This window comes from Vidua chalybeata, chromosome 5, assembly GCF_026979565.1.
Source record: "Vidua chalybeata isolate OUT-0048 chromosome 5, bVidCha1 merged haplotype, whole genome shotgun sequence".
Lineage (NCBI taxonomy): Eukaryota > Metazoa > Chordata > Aves > Passeriformes > Viduidae > Vidua > Vidua chalybeata.
The window spans coordinates 62,662,546-62,683,933 of record NC_071534.1 but is presented as its reverse complement, the minus strand read 5'-3'; the positions used below and the strand labels follow the sequence as shown (position 1 = coordinate 62,683,933).

The following is a 21,388-nucleotide window of genomic DNA, read 5'->3' as shown; positions in this document are numbered from 1 at the left end:
TTTTTTACTTTAACATTTTACCTAAAATTGTGGAAACACAGCTTTTAAGGAAAAGAACGATAACTGCAATATCTTTCAAAATGAATACATTATATTAATTTCTTACAATATGAAAAGCTGCAGAAAACTTTTTTTCTGCACCCAACTTTTTTTTTTATTAATATATATAAAATCTATTTCTTTTCTTGTAGTTCATTATAGAGTCTCATAAGGTTCTATAATTAATTTCAGGCCAATCTCCCCTGTAGGCCTAACACCATTTTAAGCCGCATCACAGGATCTGGGTCCCATAGGTCTCTAGGAAGCCCACAGTCAGATCTGAGGTTTTATATAATTTTAACCACAGCTTCAGTGAAAGCAGCATTTCTGAATAGACTGCATTGGATGTCTGTTGAAAAAGACTTCAAAAATGAATCTTTAGACTAGTTGGTGGAGCACATACTGCATGAAAAGTTCTTGGAATTCTAGCATAAGATTTGGAGAGGAAGTGTTCCTGTAGCACTACATGGCAGCAGCAGTGACCAGGAGATTTCATTCTGGCACTTTGTAAGGAAGGATGTAGATTTCCTCCAGCAAAATGACACAGATATACAAGTTTGCTGTACATAATTATCTGTAGTGTCTGTATGTCTTGTCCATATCCCTTGTTGTTCTTGAAAGAACTTGATTGAAAAAAGTGTTGTTTCCTAGATGAGAAGCCAACCACAGCTTCATTCATGTAATCTTGAGCTGACTTTAGATTCAACATGTGTTGAATCAATAGACTGTGTCTGTTAACTTGCTCTGTAGAGAAAGAAAATATGCATATAAGTCAGTGTTGGTGTGAGCTCAAATTTTATCGGCAGATTTTCTGAAAGCCAGTGTTTTCCCATGCTCTTCTCTAGACACAGAGATTACAGAGACCATCAACTTCAGATCTTGTGTGGTGAAATTTAAGAATTTGTTAATAGTACCCAATACTTAATGTTTCCCATTGGAATTGTTTTATACCCTGAGCATGGAAAACAGAGAACTATTGAAATGAAAAGCCATGTAAAGACAGTGGAATAATCTCACTTCAGTAGATAATACTATCAATGAAAGTGTGGAAGAAAAATTAGGATTAGGAAAAAAAATAATAAGAGTTAAAAATAAAACATTTATGATCTGGTCCTTAATGTAATTTTTATATGGCTTTCCTGATGTCTTTTGCAGATACTAAAAATTTTTGCTTTGAAAGAGGAAATAAAGATGGTGAAAACCATAAAATCATATATTGATACTACACTACAGCTTTGCCTTTATGCATAAGGTCTTCCAAATTCATTCTTTTATAAGTTCAGCTTCAGGACTGCCTCACCAAATCCCTTCATTGGTGTACAGAAGTAATAGTGAGTCTTCACCCTCTCTTTTGCACAGAATTACTGGAAAAAAAAACCCAAAAATATCTAGGATATTTACACTGTACCTTCAGTTTGCTGACCAAGTTTGCAGCTTTACTTGGTGGCAAAAGTGTACAGCAGTGGGAAGATTCAAATTCTTTGTGTCAAGAAGTTAATAAATAACTAAACTACTTGCTTGAGAGCCAGCAACAAAGCAATTTGTTCTTGCCAACTAGAAGTGGTTAAATGATGAAAAATTGTCCTCTAAAGATCTGAGTGATCCATGAATCTAATTTGTGAACCATATAGCATTCAGTGCATTGTAGCACTGGGTATCTCATATTTTCTATATTAAGAGTAGTGAGATATGTCCAATGTCGGTGTCAGTTTATTCATTATATAGGTAATATCTCCAGGCAGGGTAATGGACAACAAGATATTAATAACCTGGCAAAAAATATCAAAGTCATTTGGACAGAGAGTGTTTATTTTCATTAGCTTATAAATATATCATGTTCCTGAAATGTTATTCTAAAAGGTGATTTAAAAAATACTGTTTAGTCCAGTAAAGATAAATAGTAAAGCTATGGCAGCTTTGAAAAAATTAAGCAAATAAATAAAAATATAAAAGACAAGGAAAATATAGTTGTGAAAATAAAGAGTCATTTTGTTTATGTAGATAAACAGAGTTGTGTCTGTTGATGACAGTGTTAAAAATCCTATACAATAATGATTTGATAGCAGGATAAACAAGAGCAATGGAGAGGGGCTCAGGAAATAAACTCATATCTAGATGAGAGTTAGTACAAGAGAGGGCCTAATAGAAATTGTGTTTTATGAAAATATTCCTTTTAAGAACAAAAATATTTTATGAAAATATTCCCTTTAAGAACAAAAGTAGTAAAGAAAACCAATATAGCCAGTTAATAATGTATGTATTGCTTTTCCTGCTCTCATTTTTCCTGAAAGAAACCTTCTAAGGATGAGATTGCAAGGAAACTGCTCTAATACAACCTGACATAGAGTTGCAGTGAACAAAGTGTCCAAATTTTTTTTTTTTTTTTTTTTTTTTTTTTTTTTTTTTTTAAGTGAACAGATCACCTTGTGATGAAAACATTTGTGCTAACATTTCTGGCTAGTACCACTCAGAGCTGCATCCTTTGCAGTTTCAAATGTTGCTTGCTAAAGAATCACAGGGGCTTTTGAACCAATCACATAATTTACAGAACAGGTATTTTGATCATAGGAAGAAAAGGAACCAAAGAAAATAGAACCTTTGCCTTTTCTGACTTACTCAAAGGCTTCCACAAGCATTATATGGTCTTTTCCTTGCAGCAATCAAGTGAATAAGCAATTAGCATCAGTCTTTAATGATGAAAATAATTTCCTCCTGTGCCTGTAATACCTTGAGGTCTGGCTTTGATATCCTGATAGAGATACACAACCAACTGACCTACGGATAGAAGATTGTCTTGATGGAAAAGTGGAAAAGTTCATTTTGAGGGAAAAAGGATAAATTCATGTTAATAGCACTTACCTCAAAATGATATTTGGCTCATCTGTAATATAGTTCATGTTTGACTCTCTAAAAGGTCACAAAGGAGAATAAATTAAGTCATTATTTATGGAGTGAGTAAAATTATAATTTTTAAAGATGAACTGCATAACCTTTTAATACACGTCATACTTTTTTAGTGAAAGTAAAAATTATTGTTGGCTTATCCACTTGAAAAATGATTACTAAAAGCACGCTTTCCTGTTGGTATTTATGAAAGAAAGCACTTTGTTGTGTTCAACTTTTTATTTAGATACATAAAAGGTATTACCATAAACAGATCTGAAAAAAATAAATTGAGGTAATTTTTGGAGGTCAACAGCAGTCACCTATTTTAAACACACTGCTGGATATCAAGAAATATAACTTCTCATTTTCTTTTGTTATTCAAAATCAGTAATCAAAAAGGCTATGTTCATACATGTGTCTATTTCATACAGAAATGCACTTAAAACTGATTTTATTCAAAAATCTTCAGGCACATTGTAGCAATGTATTTGGTAGAAAGCTACTCCTGTGACCCTAAATCTTTAAGGCTTTTAAATGGTTCAGTAATATTTAAATAAGAAAAAAAAAAAAAAACCAGAAACCTGTATTCAATAGGACATACTACAATTTTCAGCAAGCTATACTGAATGGAATTTCTGATTTATTTTAGAAAGGGAATGAGCAATCTTCTCCTTCTATGCTTTGCTTGAATTACATGGTACAGTGTTTCCAGAGAGTTGCCAGGATGTGCTGTACACTCCAACAGCCAGACTCTCCTGTGATGTATTTTCACAGATTTTATTTTTGCAGTGGGAGGTGAATAAAACAATAAACATGTGTACAGCAAATACTTACCCCACTTAGCAAAGCCCGTGCCTCGCTGTATCTGCTGCCTGCTGAATGTCATGGTGAATAAATCCCCTAATTGCACAGTGAAAGTCACATGTCTGTGACAGAAACAGCTTATGGGAGTCTTTTATGAGCTCTGGAGTTTGTCCAATGTTATCTGTACTTTTCTAGCTGTGTTTTGAGTGACTTATGCAGCCTCCCACAGAAGAAGCATTAAATGAATGAAGTTAAGCACAAGCATGGGAAATTGTGCATGCAACAGAGAGCAAGCAAAGATCAGAGTCTGCCATCTTTCAAAGAGAATACATAAAGAACTGGTGATTTAGTTCAAAATGTATCTTGCAATAGTAGAGATTACTACTACACGGATTTATTCTCTACTTTCAAACTAACAGAATTACTTTTCTTTCTCTTTCAGAATAATGATATAATCTATTACAATGCAAAAGACGATCAGAATGATGTAAGTAGTATATTTCATTTAATTTCATGCCTGTAATCTCAGAAAATTAGGGGAATGAAAATATTAATGAAACTCTAAGACTATCATTTAAAGATTGGGCAGAAGCAAAAAGCAAGAAAGTTAAAAATGTCTTTAAAAGTTTCCTCCAGAGCCAGACAATATTTTATGTTTTAATTCTCAAAGTCTGTCTCCTTTCATACTGTTTAAATTACTGGTCAGGCAGAAAATGTGCTGGGGCAATGAAGATCCTGACAGCAAAATAATTCACTTTTTGAAATGTAATCAAATCATAATTATGGGATTGAAGAATCAAAATGATAAATGTAAAAAATTCCATTCACTCGGAAGGAACCATTTCCTGGCCTTATTTTCCAAGATCATATGATGTTGTTCTGTATTCTTTGTAATAAAAATTTCTACATGAGGACAAAGAAGATGTGAAATGTTACTGAATAATTATTTTCATTCACTTTGTGATCATTTATGTGACTATGTGTAATAAGATTTGGGAAAATTGAAAATCCCAATCACAAGATTTAGCCTAAATGTATGATACTTCAATTCATGGTTTTCTAGGACTTGAAGTCTCCTATCTGCCATTAACTGTCAAAAATCTTAATGTGTTCTGGAGACAATACAAGTTATCCTCACTTTCACTGGAGATAATACAACTGCTTGTCTTCATTATAGATTTAATTTATAAGACCATAGAAAAATGTTGTAAATGTATTAATCAGAATTGCCAGCATGCTTCATTTGCAATTTTTAATCAAGTATACTTTAGAGATTGATGGCATCCTATTTAATGGATGCTTCTGCTGTAAGGCAATTAAAGAAGGTACATAGATCATGTCAAGCAGAACTATGTTATATGGTTATAGAGAGTTATGAGTACTTTGTTTCAGATACCACAAACTACTGTCCTGAGTTTTAAAGTTTGCATGATTTAAGGAAAATTCAAGAGAAGTAACCTATTTTTGAAATCTATTATTCTGTTCCCATTAAATTCACTGGATGGCAGGTGCTAATCTTCTCTGGAAACAGAATTACAAAGTTTAAATATTGGATTTTTAATCTAAATGTACCAGATAGTAATGGTAGATTGTGGTGTGAAGTAAAAACTGTGGTGTATGTGTTATGATTAAGTAATACTGAGAAAGGTCTTCAGATTGCGACTTCTACAACCAAAATACAAATCTGTTAGGGAAGGCAGGAAAGGAAATACTATTTCAGAGTTTAGTGTTTGTTTTTTTTTTTTTTTTTGTTTTTTTTTTTTTTTTTTTTTGTGTTTTTTGTTTTTTTTTGTTTTGGTTTTTTTTTTTTTTTTTTTGTTTTTTGTTTTTTTTTTTTTTTTTTGTTTGTTTTTTTTCTTCAGGACATTTATTTCCCTTCAAGAAAAAAGTATACACACACACACTAAAACAATGTTTCTTAGACCAGATATACGGTTTTACTTCTGTTTCAGTTTTATTTCTTCATTATGTCTTTTTGAACATTCATTAGAATTAATTTTATTATATTGTTTATTGTTGAGAAGTGATAAGGATACAATGGTCAGTGATCTGATAGTGTTTTTTTTTTTTTTGAGAAGACCTTCACCTATCTCAACTATGTATGTAAACACCACAGATTCTTCCCTTCTCCTGCCTGAAAAAGATGCTTGAGACAGCTTTTTTCCTTTAAATATTTAGAAATTTTAATAGAATCATCTCTGAAGCACTGGTTAGTAAAACTGTGTTTGCAATCCATTCATTTCTGTCTCTAACAAGTCCACACTTTTTTTCCTCTTCCATGCTGTGAGCCTTCATTTATTCAAAGGAAATGATATTTATCTTTGAGTACAATCAAGAACACTTAGTAGCAGATATTAATTTATTAAAATTAGACATCTAAACTAATCACTGTGGGTATCTCTAGAGAGTTGTTCAGTTTGTTTTGAGACAGATGTCTAACGTTACCTGAACTGAATCAATTCTAGGTGTGTGTTTTTCTGTATACAGGTCCCTGTATAAGATCTTTTTAGATCTTAACTTTTGGATGCTGAAGAATTAGAAAAAATTATTCTCAAAGGTCTTGCCTGCCAGTTTTTATTTGTCTCCACTCATACTTTGAATATTACAGCCTTTTCAGAAGAGCAGTCCTCTTAAATTCTGTGTATGTTTCTATGCTGCAGGACAGCTTTCTTTCCTTCTTCCCATTCCCATACCACATTCAGGAGATCCTTCTCTCATTTTTCACCTGCTGTCTATATTGGCCTTTTCCAATCTAATGACTAGGCTTGTTTGTACTTAAAAAAAAATAAAGAAGCACATGAAGGCCAATCATTCTCTGGCCTTTGGATTTCTCAGTCTCTCAGATAAAATGATCAATTTGTAACCCTCTAGTCCATCAATCAGTAATAGACCTTTTGTCTTACAACAGCAATTATATTCTGCATGCTTATTTTTGCTTCCCCCTGTCCAGTGCTCTGTGTAATGTGTGAGCACTTGATGATAATTAATGAGTTTTATCCTCACAACAAGGTAGGAGGTATTATATTTCCAATTTTTATATCTTATAGGAAGATAATGGCCAAACTTGTAATTTAGTATAGGTCTCTGATGTTTTCATTCACTGTCCTTTTCCCAAGAACCCTTTCAGTTTGATATATTGCAGCCTGTTTGTGCACTTTAATTTGCAGGTGTCAACAGCTTGTATTTGGACAAATGCTGCAGTGCTTTTATTGGACAACTGAGTAGTCCCACATTAAGCTGCTTTTTCTCATTAGTTTTCATATTGTTTTGCCTGCTTTCCCATCTTGTCCTTTGTATCCCCATCTTATTGATAGTAATTTTGCTTCACTGCTCAATTCTTTCCTCTTCTTTATTTTGGTCTCCATTTTATTTCCCTGTCTTGTTTATTCCTAAAACTATATTTTTTTTTGTTTCCTTGTATTTAAGTAATCCATAACTTGACTGTAAACTGAATCGCTCAATTGCTTAATTTTCATATATCCTGAATTCCTTTCCTAATGTTTCTCTCATCTCCTCTTTACATCTTGCTCCTTTTCCAAATGTTTTAGTATAATTTCTTGTTGTGGTTTTATAAACTTGTTCCTGGACAAGGTACAACAGCCTAAGGAAATGATTTTTCCATGATTTAATGGGAAGAACTAAGTAAAACAAATAAAGAAATGTCTCTAACATGAAACCAGCCACACATCATTGGGAGTCTCCAGTTTCCCTGTAATCCCTGGGCTTTAATTGGGAGCAGCCAGTTGTATATCCTGGCAAGAGCTGTGTCCCTAGTTAGGACAAGTGATTTTTTAGACATTGCCTTAATGCAGTCATGACTAACAGAGCTGTGCTCCTTGTGCAATTATTGATCACATATTAAGTGATAGTGGCACTTTTTTTTTTTTTTTTTCCTTTTACTGAACTAATGTGAAGGCTGTAAAATTATGGGTCCCTTTGGACAGTAAGTATCTGCACAAAGTGGGAATTAAGAATGTGACTAGGAGTCAATGTGTGGGTTCTACTAGAGGCAAAAATCTGGAACATGACTATGGTTGATATTAAAACAAATACATTTTTAATTACTTTAAACCAAAGAAAGAAATCTTTTAAAACCAATAAGCTGTCTGTGCCATACGGTTAAGGAATTTTTTTCCTAATTCAGTGATGCCTTGTTATTTTGGAATAATTTGTGAAATATTAGCTCTCTTTGAGCTTAAACTGCAGCATAAATGCAGCTATCAAGTTGGGTCTATATAAATACTAGTAAAAAAATTATACCTACATCCAATTGAAAACTACTGTGAAAATATGAAAGGATAATTAGTTTTGAATGTAAATTCTTCAGAAAAATCATGGTGTGTTTTAACAAACATTTTAGAAAACAAAATAATTTCCACTACTCAACCTTGTTTTTTCTTTTTAAATATGAAGTGAAGAATAAATATTGGGCAGAAGTAAGCAGAGACCAGACTGGTTATCTAAGAGGCATGCTCCTTGTGGGTCTGCTTCTTCCCAAGAAGACACTTAGAGATTTAAAAGGCATTGGCAGTGGCTTTGGAAGTTTATTGAGTCTCTGCTTAGAGTCTTCCACAAGTCTTGCCTTTTCTACTGCTTTAGGGTATCAAGGTTGAAAAATCTGCTTATATGTGCACCTATGATTAATTTAGTAAAAAGAAGTCTGTTAATGAAATATCCCAGATTTACTTGTAAACAAGTCTGAACCTACCATGGATTTGATCAGAGAAAAGCTGGGGTTTTTTTTTTTGTTTCCCTCCAACCACAAGAAATCAGGAGTTTCCTAACTTTTCTCCTTATAAAATGCATTAAAAATGACACACAAATTTAATTTATACAAGTATGATGTTTTATGTATTTTATAGCTGGACATCAGAAAATAAAAGTGTCCTCTGTACGCCAGTGTTTCAGGAGCTCCGTGTTGGGTCAAGTGGAGCCCTTGAGGGGGAGATGGCACCTGAATATGGTCAGTTTGGAAGAGGATCAGGACTGAGGTGGGGCAGATGGGTGACTCCAGTGATCCAGTCTCAAAGGTGACAGGTATAAAAAGGCTTCTAGAGACTGAAAGGGTGATGCCAGACTTCTGCAAGTCCAGCAGCTGCCAGTTGTTGGATTGAAAAGTGTGACTGGCCCTGGCACTACAGAGAAAGCTGGGACAGGGACTGCTTTTACATCTCGTCCAAGAGATACAGATTTTCTCTGGCTTTTCAAGGTTTTTAAACCTGATTCTGATAAGATAAAAGCTTTAGAAAGCTCTCTTTTATCTGCATATATAAGAATAGTTCTGTCTCCGTGCTTTCACTGTGTCTGGATGCCAGCATGCAAATAAACAAATCAGTATCCTACCATCTGGATTTAGCTGACAGTGGACTTAATATCATCAGTTTTCTTCTGAGCTAAAGCTATTAATTTTCCAATATTTCATAGACTGTGAAGAATAGGCATTTCCAATAAGAAATTTGTCTCAAATAATTTAGGATGAGCTTAACTGCTAAGCTGTAGAGTATCTAGTGTCTTTTTGCAATAGGGCAGCACAGCAAGCATAACCAGCTAAATTCCTTAGCTCCCTTAGGTCTCTTATTCCCTCTGCTTTCATTGTATGACAACCAATATGGTTTGACATTACAGTCACAGCCATGATGTGTTGTATTTCTTTTCATCTTCTCTTTGTCCTTTACTGCTTAGATACTGAAGAAATTTTTTAAATTAGTCATAAAGAATTTCAGCTATTCTCATTTATGATGAGTAGATGGGCAAAGTCTATGTCATAGAGAGTGGAAAATCAAGTTAGATAGCACTAAACTGTGATTTGCACAGCCCTGCAAGAAGGTTCCAACAAGTAGGTGTTGTACATAACAGCATATCTCCTTAGAGCTTGTATTTATGATTGCTATTCTTCATGTGTGTAAGTTGCAGCAATTTCTAGATTTAATTTCTTCCCTGTCTGAACCTACTAAGGTTTTTAACCGGGCCAAGATATTGCATATGTCATATTAAAACTTATATATATTCACATACCTAGTTCTCATATTTTCTGTTTGTCATATCTCTTGATGGTATGTGGTAGAGTTAGGCATGTGAAAATTTTACTGGAAAACATAATTTTCTGCTTGTTCCAGACAAAGTTTTGTATGTTCTTGGAGTATGATGATACTAAAATGGGCTATGTGACTAAATTTGTAAATAGATTGAAATATTAATTGGGTGATGTTTGATGGAGGTATTTTGAATTTGAATTTTTTGAGAACTTGGGTTGCATCTGTGCCAGGTACTCTGATTCTTAGCAATGGATTCTATTGAGTTTTTGTTTGCTTTGGTTCCTCATTGTAATGGGTAGTACCTACACAGACAAATGCCTTATTATAGTCTTTTTTAAATATAGACAGAGGATACATTTTGACAGATTAGTTTGCTCTTAAATTGACCTAGACCATGAGAGGGAAAGAAATTTGTGCTAATATAAATTTTATCTTTCATAATGGAAGACTGTCAGAGTAGGACTTTTGATGGACCCATGTAAGTAACATTCTGATAACCTTAGAGAATTTTCATTAGAACACAAATTTCTAATCTGCAGTAAATGTCATATTTTTCAACTATATTTTCATTTTAATTACATAGATATGTATATATCTTGAAAACAAACTGATATCTTTTGCTACTGGAATGTATTGCTTGGAATTAATACTTAAAATCTATAATAAACCTAACATTTTATGAAATGAGGACAGAAAATTTGAAATATTCACATAGACTCCTTTACTCATTCCATTTTCCAAAAGAACTTCCTAGTTGTTGTACTTTATGGTTACGGAGATTATTCCAAGCATCTTTCCTGTGCTTCTCAAATATGCAACATATTAATAGATTTTATAACTTACTGTTTTCTAGATAGCATAGAACATACCTTGCTACATATGTTGAAATAGTTTAATTTGAATGAACATGTTTTAAAATGAATTGTCATGAAAAGGTAGATCCATATTTTATCCTTTTTTTTTATGTATCAATTTACTTGCACTACAGAGTGTTGTTTCTTGCGCACTGTGGTGTATAATAAAAATAGTATTTATGACCAAAATATACACTTCTTTCTGTAGTGAAGGTTCTGTTATAGAAATTAATTCTGTTACAAGACAATGCACAGGATTCTATCTTTCATATATGGGAAGGAGTGAGTAAACAGGAAAACCATACTTTTGTTTTTATCTTTCATCTTTTGTTCATCATTCTTTATGTACAAGAGGACTTACTAATTTTTAGTAATTTCATGGTATTTTGACCTCCGGATTTTTTAGGAAAATTTGAGTATTCTTGCTGAACTAATTTCTCTCTCACATCAGGAATTCTGTGTTATCTGACAGAATGATTTGGATGCCATTCATTCTTTAGAAATCATTGGAACTGATAGTGAGGGCATGATTGACTTTGTCTGCTTTAGTACCAAGACCTTTTTGCATTGTTTAAAGGGGAATGTGTTCCTTTTACCAAGTATCACTGGGAAACTTTCAGGTCTTTCCATTTCAAGGTCTTACAGGTAAGCTTGAGTACAGCCCACCCACAGGGGAAAAAAGGCATTCCTTTGAGCTTCCCGTTGCAACTGTAGTGATCTATTGCCACAGGAAGCAGAGGTTCTTACTTTTTTTTTTTTTTTCTTTTCTTTTTCTTTTTTTTCCTAGTATTATGATTAAAAAAGTAGGTGTCAGGTTTATATTCCTTTATTCAAATTTGCGCAAGTCTTCCTTTCTCCCACATGAATATGTGTTCAAGCTTGAAATGAAAAATACATGATAATGAAATAAATGACTGCCCCAAAGCTATCTCCTACCTATCTGTGAAACAGAGTTATGAAATAATAATGACAAGAGTGATAACTGTAGTTGCCAGTGTCCTAAAAAAGATGTTCTTAATGTGAAGAGTCCTACCTTAAAGGCAAATTTGCACAAAAGAGCAATGCTTGAAGTCTCCCCATGGAGGCTGAGTTTATGCCACATCAAAGATCAGAATTCAGCCCTAAAGCTGGTGATTCATCATTTTAATGGAAGATTTCTTGCTTCAGGATATTTCCTCCTGATATCAAATGCATGAGTGATAACAATTGCAGTGAATGCAGCTTAATTGTTTATTGGTAAATAAAAGCAGGACCAAAAGCTGAACTTATCACAGGATGTTTATAGAATTTGAGGCAGTGATTTTTAACACTTTGTTACCTGATTACAGATCCCAATGTTGTATGAGTGCTTTGAAATGTATGGGTCACATTGGGACTTTTAAGTTGTACAAAACAAAACAAATTACTCAATTGGATGTTTTTCTATGACTGATTGAAGGTGGAGGTAGGCTTTGAAAATTGCAAGTCAGATCAAGAATCCTGGAAAGGACCACTTACAATAATTTAATATTCAAAAGGGAGTTCTATGTGGTGTGTGGTGTAGTGTAGGTGATGAAATGCAGGTCCTGTTCCTGCCCTACTCCTGACTGCAAATGGGAACATTTCTGAATCAGCTGATGCAATCTGCAAAGAGCCAGATCACATTCCCTGGCCTTTCCAACATAGCCATTCTTACCATGTTCTGTCTTTTTTTTTTTTTGGCGAATAGGTGGGAAAAAAAAACAGGTTGAGGAAGAAAATAATATCTATTATCATCAACAGAGTTGAAATCTTCCCGAGGTTTTAGTATTGGTGTGTAAAACAGTATGTTAAAGGTATTGCAGCTCTCTTTATGGTGTGTATTGAAAATAAATTTTAATCCAGTGGGAAATCACATTGTTCAGATCTAAAAAATTTGGATTGCCAACTTCAGCTGACCTTTGACATAAGTATTTTCATTTACTTACTTTTTAAAAACTCTTTAAAAATCTACAGATTGAGCTGTCTTCTTCCTTTTGGCTGTACTTTCTTTTTCTTTCTTTTTTTGTTTGCTTTCTTCTGACATGCTTCTTTATTTGGGCAGATTATCTTTCTTAAACTTCCCTAAGTTCATGTGAATTATATTCTTCTACATTATTGCACTGTGTAGGATTTCACCATACTAGCATTTTTAAAAGTCATATAAATAGTCTTACACAGTGTTATGGCATTTTACTTAAATCATGGTATGGTATTTAGTCCGCAGGGAAAGTTTGTGGTTCATATATTAGTGCATGGTTTAGTGTTACCTACTGCCTTTGTCTACCTAGATACAGTTTTCATTTATTTAGTGAAAAGCTGAATTAAATTTTTGTGACCGTGAATTAGCCTGTGATGTTTATATAGTGTTTTAAGCCCCGTTAGTGGAGGAAAAAAATAGATTAAGAGGCTTTCTGGAGGTCATGTAGTCCAACCTTCTTCTCAAAGCAGGTTTGTGTTGTTATTTATGTTGTTATTGACATAGAAGATGGTAAAAATTAAGAAGAAGGAGCAATAACAAATTAGTATGCTGCAGGATGTACAAAATCTAGACCTAGCCAGTATGACTGAAGATAAGAATGAACTGTGAAACAGGATCAGTTGATGGCTTAGCAAAGCATGGCAAAGACAACTGCATCAGATGAAAAAATCTAATTAATTAAATGTTTACATTCAGTTGGTATTATAACTAATTCCCAATGAAGCATTAAGATGATTTAACAGTTCTCATTCTCCAGGGATATGATCTTTAATCAGATGTGGGGATAGTAAAAGGTAGGCAGGGTAATTTATTCCAATAAGAGAACAGTTCCTAGTTTGAAATTTAATTGGGTGATGTATGAAAAATCTAAATTCTCTAGAGCACATTTTGGTCTTGAAATTTAGATGACTAAGTATTTTACAGGACTTTGGTTAACAATGGATATTTTTATTTGATTTTATTACATATATTTGAGTACACTCATGGGATGTGGAAGAACAGTGAAGGAGGCTATGAAATTTAAAGGATATTGTTTGTTTGTTTGTTTAATAATTAACTGTTTGTTTGTTTTTTTTCTGAACTCTTAGTAGCATTTCAATCAGTTAAAGGGAGATTTGCTTTTCTTTTAATATGATCCTGTATTCCCACATTTGTCTAATGATATTATCCAGTCAAGCCACTGTAACAATCAGTGCTGAAGTAGGCAGATCTGTGCAGCACCTGATTATTTAAGGGCAGGCAGGAAGATGACTCTTAGTGAACACCTTGGTCACAAACCCCTGAGTTTCCCCAGACCATCACCCCATATAGACGAGGACTAGGGTAGGGCATTCGGATGGGATTACATGTCATGATCCCCAATCTCATGACCTGGATATATAACCCGGGAGGGGTATGGAGATGTTGCCTAAACCTTCAGGAATGGAAGGGATGGAGTTAGGGACCACTGAGGCTAGTCAGACATATATGTGTCCATGGGTGCTGATGTCATTATGAGGCAGCTCTCCATCATCCCTGAAACACTGTGGGGATTGGAGAGGTTTTCAATGACTTCGGGGTGGGGAAGTCACAATTATCTTTAGGAAGATAAATAAGTCTTACATTTCTTATGTGCTTAAATAGTTAAATACACATTTTATTTTACCTGTCAGTGTAGCTCAAGAGAAAATAGGACAGGACAGAAATGAATTTTTGCATACTGATATTACTACAGCAGACTCTGTGTAGATTTGTAGTGAAGGTCGCATATAATACGTACTAGTTAAAAAATCACAAATTCCTTTATTACTATATTTTATTCTGAAAGGGTTTTTTTAGCTTATTGAAAAGTAATACCTTATAAATGTTCCTTTTTGTCAAAAATTAAGACATTTATAGAAATATACAATTACCTGAATTATGGTATATAAGGCACCCTCATAGATGTAATGTCAACTCTTTTAAACAAAAGACTTCCAGAAGCTTGGATTTCTATTTTTAAAATCTGTCCACCTGAAGAAATTGGGAAAACCCAGATGTTCCCACTTGTTTATCTATAATACAATTAATTGAAATGCTACAATATTTTAACAGGATCATAAAATAGTTTTGATTGGAAGGAATGTTTAAAGTTCATCTACTCCAAGCCTGTGCAATAAGCAGGGACATCATCAACTAGATCAACTGCCCTTGAATGTTTCCATAGATGGAGGCATCTACCACTTCTCTGGGCAACCTTTCCCAGTGTTTTACCACCCTCATCTCTCAATACTTCCTTATATCATGTCTGAATCTACCCTCTTTTAGTTATAAACTATTACCCTTTGTCTGGTATCAAGAGACCCTGCTAAAAGGTCTGTCTCCAAACTTCTAGGTCTTCACACCCTACTCATATTTGAAAAAGAAAAATATATTTTCTTATGTTTATATGCGTGAATATGCATAGGTATATATTCTTACATTTAACACCTCCCTGTTGTATAACAGAAAAATATTTTGATTTTTCTGAGCCAACTGTTTTCTTGTTTTGTTTGTAAGTCTTTTAATTGTTTTGTCCCTAAGAGTAGGCAGAAGGACATAACTTAAAATCATCATGTTGCAAAGGGAACCCCAGAGTCCCCTGCTGACACAGAGTGAAAACAGAATAAACTCTTCATAGTTCCATCACAACCCCCTGAATGCACTCAGCAGTCTTCCCACAGCTGGAAAATCACAGCTAGTGAAAAGGAAATAAAAAATGTTATCAGAAGGCAATGCACTCATTACATTATCTAAAATGCAGTAAAAATGCTGTGGTTATTAGAAATGCATTCTAGCTGCTCTTCAAAATTAACTCCTAATCCTTAGAAGAAGAGCTGTCCCCAGCCCTTGCTTGCTGCAGGCATTTGCTGAGCTGTGTGCTTCAAGCAACGTCACATTTTACTCCCCCTGTTAGGTCCAGCTCTAACTTCTTAATGGGGCCACAAGCATTTTCAGACGAGCTGTGTATGTAGCTCTACTGGATTATTTTCCTCAGGGAGGAAAAAAAAACCCAGGAAAACAGCAAAACTAGCTAAAACAGAAAAAGAATAAAAGAGTACAGAACTGAGGACAGGAGAAATCTGTGTATATGTGACAGTTTCATTTGTACAGAGTAGATATGGGAGGTAATTAAAAGAAGTGAGCCTCAATTGTTTTAAAATTTACATTTAGAAATTTCAGTAGATATTCAGAAATAAAAACCAGTCTGAGATGAAAAACCAGTCTTGAGATGAAAATATATAACTTTTGGAGTTCTGCAAGGTAAGACAGGAAGGAATCACTGAGGAAGAAATTTGCATATTTATTATTTACAACAATTATAATTCCATCTCTACATTCATTCTTTAAAATGGTGGTGGTAGGGACAGTGAGGTTTTGTGCAGAACACAGTCCCTGGATATGAAGGCAATGGAAAATACTAGCAAGCAATTCCTTTCTGTTGTACATAAATATGAAAGCAGGCAGGTGTCATTGTTCCTGGCTGGATATCAGTTCAGGAATTGAAAGAAATCTACTTTTATTCTTTCATCATGATGCTAAATCTATTATGATGCTTTGAGTTGTTCCTGAAAAGAATCTGCTTTCAGAAAACAACTGAAGATTGGTGATGAGGTTTTTGCAGATTTTTTTTTTTTTTTTTGTAAATAGTATTACTTTTCTGGTTGTGAATTTTCAACATCTACAAAAAACAAAGAAAAAAATTATACTAATGGAAAAGTTTTATTTCCACAATGACCAGTATTTTTCAACTAAATGAAAATTGATTAGTAGAGATAGAAAATCCACTCATCTTCTTACACCTGTGATGATGGAAAGTAACTGAATGCTGTGGAAAGGAATCAGGATAAGTTTGGCTACAGTGAAATGGGCACCTAGATTATGTCACAATTTCTTGAAATGATCTTTAAAATTTTTGTTTTAATGGATGTTTTCTTTTCTAGACAAATCTTTTACTAGAACTTTTTGGCATAAAGCTCCAGTTAACTCATGTAAATACATTAATTTATGTTCAGAAAGCCCTCTAGAGAGAAGCTGCATTATTTCTGCTGTGTATTTTGCTTATAAAAAAGATGCAGAAGGTACCCTCCAGTTTATTTGACCTAATGCCAAGAAAGATTTAGAAATAATCACAAAGAATAGCTGCAGAAAACATCATTTCTTGTGTTTTAGCTGCTGTATAAATTTCCTTTTATCCTGATGGTGAATGGTAGACATATGAAAAAAACCCTAATTTATTTATTAACCAAAAAAACACCAAAAAGCCTTAAAATGGCGCAAATGTGAACTGAAAAGAGAAATGAATTTTATCTACCTCTCAAGGGAGGAAGAAAATTGGTCTGGAAATTCATTGCAGTGAAATGAGTGAGTTATTTTGCTGACTGTCAGTGGTAGGTAACAATGTAATGCAATAAGTGAAGGCCAGGTTTGAATAGATAGAAAATTAATCTTCAGCCACTGTCTCCTGTGGGATTTTTCTGTGCCAGTATTGATTGCATTTCAGTTTCTGACTTGAGAGAGAAATTGGTTGGAGTTGGGTTTAAATTATATTCACATGCTGGATCACTTTCCATCAAAATAGGTGTTTTGCTACTTTTCTGAGAACAAAGTTTAACTGGGTATAAAACTGTTCCAATTGACACCACAATCTGTCAGGCTTTTCATTGAAATGCAAGATTAATAAATAATAATAATGAGGTTTTCCTTTTTAATAATTAATTTTTTCTTTTTTTTTTTTTTTAGATTTAAGCAACTTGAAATTCAAAAATTTGCAAATTAAAACCAAATAGATTTATTTTCTGTAGTAGGATCTACAATATAAATTTGGATGTGTAAGGCTTGGTGGAGCATTTATTGGTCTTCCTTGTCAGGAGGGAGTGGCCCACGTGAGTTCAGCATTAATTTGCCAATAATGGTTCTGTTACTTACCTGTTATGCACAGAACCAGTTCAGACACCTTTAGATTTACAGAACAAATTGTTCCTGTGTGAGGGTAACTTCAAAAATTTTAAAGGATTTTGTTATTTTTTGTCTTTTGTTTTTGGGCAGATTGATGTGTTGTTTCAGTATCAGAGCTGTACATCACAAAATATTCCCACCAAGGTCAACAAGTGCAGTGTGAAAGCATCTACATTACTTTATGTAGTTTTGAATCCATTGCCTGCATTAATGAAGTTGAGAAGAGTATTTAGATTAACATTTTTTGGTTGAGTATCATGGAATATCAGTAGGAACTCAGTCCTACTGTCATTGACTGACAGATTCAGTCACAATCTTTTTCAGGAGGCTCTGTGTGTCTGTGTTATTAGAAATGTGAGAAGTAGATTTTATTTTTTTTATATTTATTTTAAGGCATTCAGGTCTTAATTAATTAAATTGTTTCAATTTCAACAAAGTTTAATCAGATTTTGGCAGTAGACATGAAGCTTCTTTCATAGCATATGAGTGAATGGAAGGACTGAAAGGTTGTATTTATTAATTGGAATGAAATTGCAATACCAAGTAGAAGAAACCTGATCATTTTATGTTACGATGCTTCAGGAATTTCAAGCAAAAATCAAAATATATTGTCATACGAAAACTTCTGTGCAAGACCTTTTAAGATGGACTGTATGGAACAATGTGTGATTCTTGGGATTGTTTTTTGTAGGGCCAGAAGCTAAACTTTGATGAGCTTTGACTAGTCAGTCTGTTCCAGCTCAGGATATTCTTTGATTCTATGTTCATGCCATTTCTCTTTTACCATACCCATTCCCTCCCAAATATTTCTTGTGGAAATTTAGTTGAAAGAAATCTTTTGGCATTCACTTATTCTGGTATTTTAGTGTGGTTATGTGGCCTCATGATCCCCACTTCTTTTCTGAAGTGTACTGTGAAAGCCTTGAGGGTTTGTAGTCACTGCTACTAAGTTTTAGAAATAAAGAGTGTTAGAATGCTTTTTTAAATCAAATTACTTTCCAACAGAAGGGAAATTTTGCCACATGAATGATTGATTATTGGGATTGCATTTGCATAATTAGACAAAGTCATTACTCTGAGCAATTTGAAGCTAAAAGATAACTTGTGGAAACAACTCCAGAATTTGTGTAATGTTTTGCATGCCAGTTTTGGGGCAGAAAAAAAACCAAAACCAAACATGTGGGATAATACAGAAGCAAAAAAAACAACAAAAAAAAAACAACTCCAACCAAACAACACAACAAAAACCTATGAAAAATTGAACCAAATTACATTGTCTGAAACTGTCATAATACTGTGTCATTTCAAATCATATGATGCATAAACTGTTACTGATCCTGGCTTTAGACTGCACCCTTCGAAGTAAGTTGTAATGGTTGTGAGCCTTGTCTGGCTGCTGGTTGTCCAAAAAGCTGTCTATCTATCACATTCTTCTGTACCACCAGCCCCCTCCAGCAGTGGAGGGGTGAGAAAACAAGACCATAAAAGACTCATGGAATGACATAAAGCCAGTTGAATAAAGAAAAGCAAAGTCCAAACACTGAAGCAATGGAAATAAAAAATATTTATTCTTTACTTCCCACCAGCAGGCAATATACAAACACTTTGTGGGAAGTAGGATCTTAGGACACACAGCAGCTGCTCCACAAATACCACCTTAATAATGAATGTCACCTTTCTCCTCATTTCTCTGAGCTTGTAATACTGAGCATAACATCATTAGAAAGGAGTATCTCTTTGATCATCTTGGGTCAGCTGCACTGGCTATGTCCCCTCCCAAATTCTTGCCCATTCCCAGAACGAGGTTAAATACTAAGCAACAAATTGACCTTCTCAGCATAAGATATAGTAGCTGTGCTGCATAAAAATAGTCAAAATGAGTATCCAGCTTCTTTTCTTCTGGAAGTTTAGTAGACTTGTGAGATTCATCTCACCTAATTCTAGGCAGCTGTATTGCTGACTTCTACATCTAGGTGATTTGCACTAGAGCTACTTCTACAATCGATCAAGAGTAGGAAGCACTTCTAAAGCATGATTCATGTCATGGGAAAATAGGTATCTAATTAGGATAAGATGAATTGCACTCTAAACATTCCCATTTCTCTTCATTCATTATGAAGGCAGCCTGCAGTGATGAGCACAACATTGCTGGATTGTCGAAATTGGTGGCTGTCACTAGTTAGATGAGTTCTGCCCTTTGCATTTCCAAAGGAAACCAGTTTTTTAAAATCCAGCCAGGCTTTTGCTGCTTACTTCAGCCAGCATTTGAATCTATACTTAGAATGGCATTGTTCTGTAAAGCTGAGATGAAGCAGATGAGAAAATATAGACACTTTCATTACATGGCTTTGTGGATAAGCTAAAATTTATCTGTCTGTACTTTGATAGAGGATAATAAGCAGAATGGCCTCAGCACACACATGCCCGACTGACCATCAGGTGCTTCACTGTCAGCACTATTTATCAAGCATAGCACATTTTCAAAAAATGACTCTATAGTATTAAAAATATCTTTATAATTGCCTCCAATAGCAGGCCTGACTAATCATTCAGTATCATAGTTGCTATATTATTGCTTTAAGTGGCAGTTGACCCATGGCATGGCCTCCTGTTCCAGCTGCAGCTGAGACAGGTGAAGACACTCCCACCGCCTCTTTGGCCTTCCCTACCTCCTTGGTTCCACACTTCATGCAGTTTTTGTAGCTGGGTTAGAAAAATTCTCTGCTTTTCAAATGTTTAAGAACTAGTACAAACTGACTGAGTGAATTGGAAGGAATCAAGAAATGTGTATCAGGGTGCAGACAGGTGAGAAAAGATTGGAATCCAAGGCAGACAGGTGATGGTGAGCACTTGAGTGTTTAGGGACCTTTCCCCTCAGACAGGCGTAGCCAGTACAAGGAATTTCACTGACACATGCTTGAAATAAATCAGTGAAAAAAACCTGATTTACTGAGAAATTCTAAGAAGGCTTAATTTCCTTGCTTTGTCTGGATGTACACCACTGTTCCTGAAAAATCTGTTTATGCAATGTATATGGGTGGTATCATTTTTAATTTGTGATTTGTGATATAATCTGCAGAAGGAAAAAAAAAACAAAACTAATATTTAAGATTTGGTGCAAATCATTACATGTAATAAGAGGTAATTAATCTGACTTATGGGTGTAAAAATTCCATGCAGTTATGAAATTTAAGTGTGCAAGGTGTTAGGCTCATACTTTTCTTTTGCAGGTCTTCATTTCACTGAAAGTATTGCGTAAATCAAAACTGAAAGCAAACTATAATAAATATTCCTTGACTTGGAGAAACTAATTGTGTTTATATACAAATGTAAAATGTTAGCAATAAAAGAAAAGCTATGATTTTTTTTTACGTAAAAGAGAAAATGTGAGTGGCATTGTTTTTAGCATATTTTTAAATATTTTTCTTTTTACATATATTTCTTTAAAAAGCCTGAAAAGAATGAAACTGAATCTGGCAGCCAGAGAATCAGACCAGTATTTGAAGACGATCCTGTTTTCCGACGGCAAACATCTTACCAACATGCAGCAGTCCACATACCAACAGATATTTATGAAGGCTGTAAGTGGCATGTGAAAAAGTGTATTTATATTTTAATTCTAAGCTCATTATTTGTGTCCCATTCTTAAAACAATGTTTGTCTCAATTTTTAGTACAGGTTAGCTGTTATTGTCACATTTACTTCTTTCAGTGCTACTTCATAGATGTGTTGTATTAGGGATATGGTTAATTTTATGAATTGGTCGGTGCTGCAGTTAAACAGATCCATTAGGATTGGATCTGAGATTCACAAATGTAAATGGAGGTGAAAAAACC

At 34.2% G+C, this 21,388-nt stretch overlaps 1 protein-coding gene across 1 annotated transcript in view; it reads left to right on the top strand.

Annotated features, from left to right (window-relative positions):
• The window catches only part of CACNA2D1 (calcium voltage-gated channel auxiliary subunit alpha2delta 1), a 361,282-nt gene that overhangs the window by 189,338 nt on the left and 150,556 nt on the right, over positions 1-21,388 (top strand). Inside the window, exons 5-6 of the mRNA XM_053943262.1 lie at positions 4,172-4,216; positions 21,004-21,133. Of these exons, the coding sequence (XP_053799237.1) occupies positions 4,172-4,216; positions 21,004-21,133 (175 nt within the window). The remainder of the gene's footprint in view (positions 1-4,171; positions 4,217-21,003; positions 21,134-21,388) is intronic.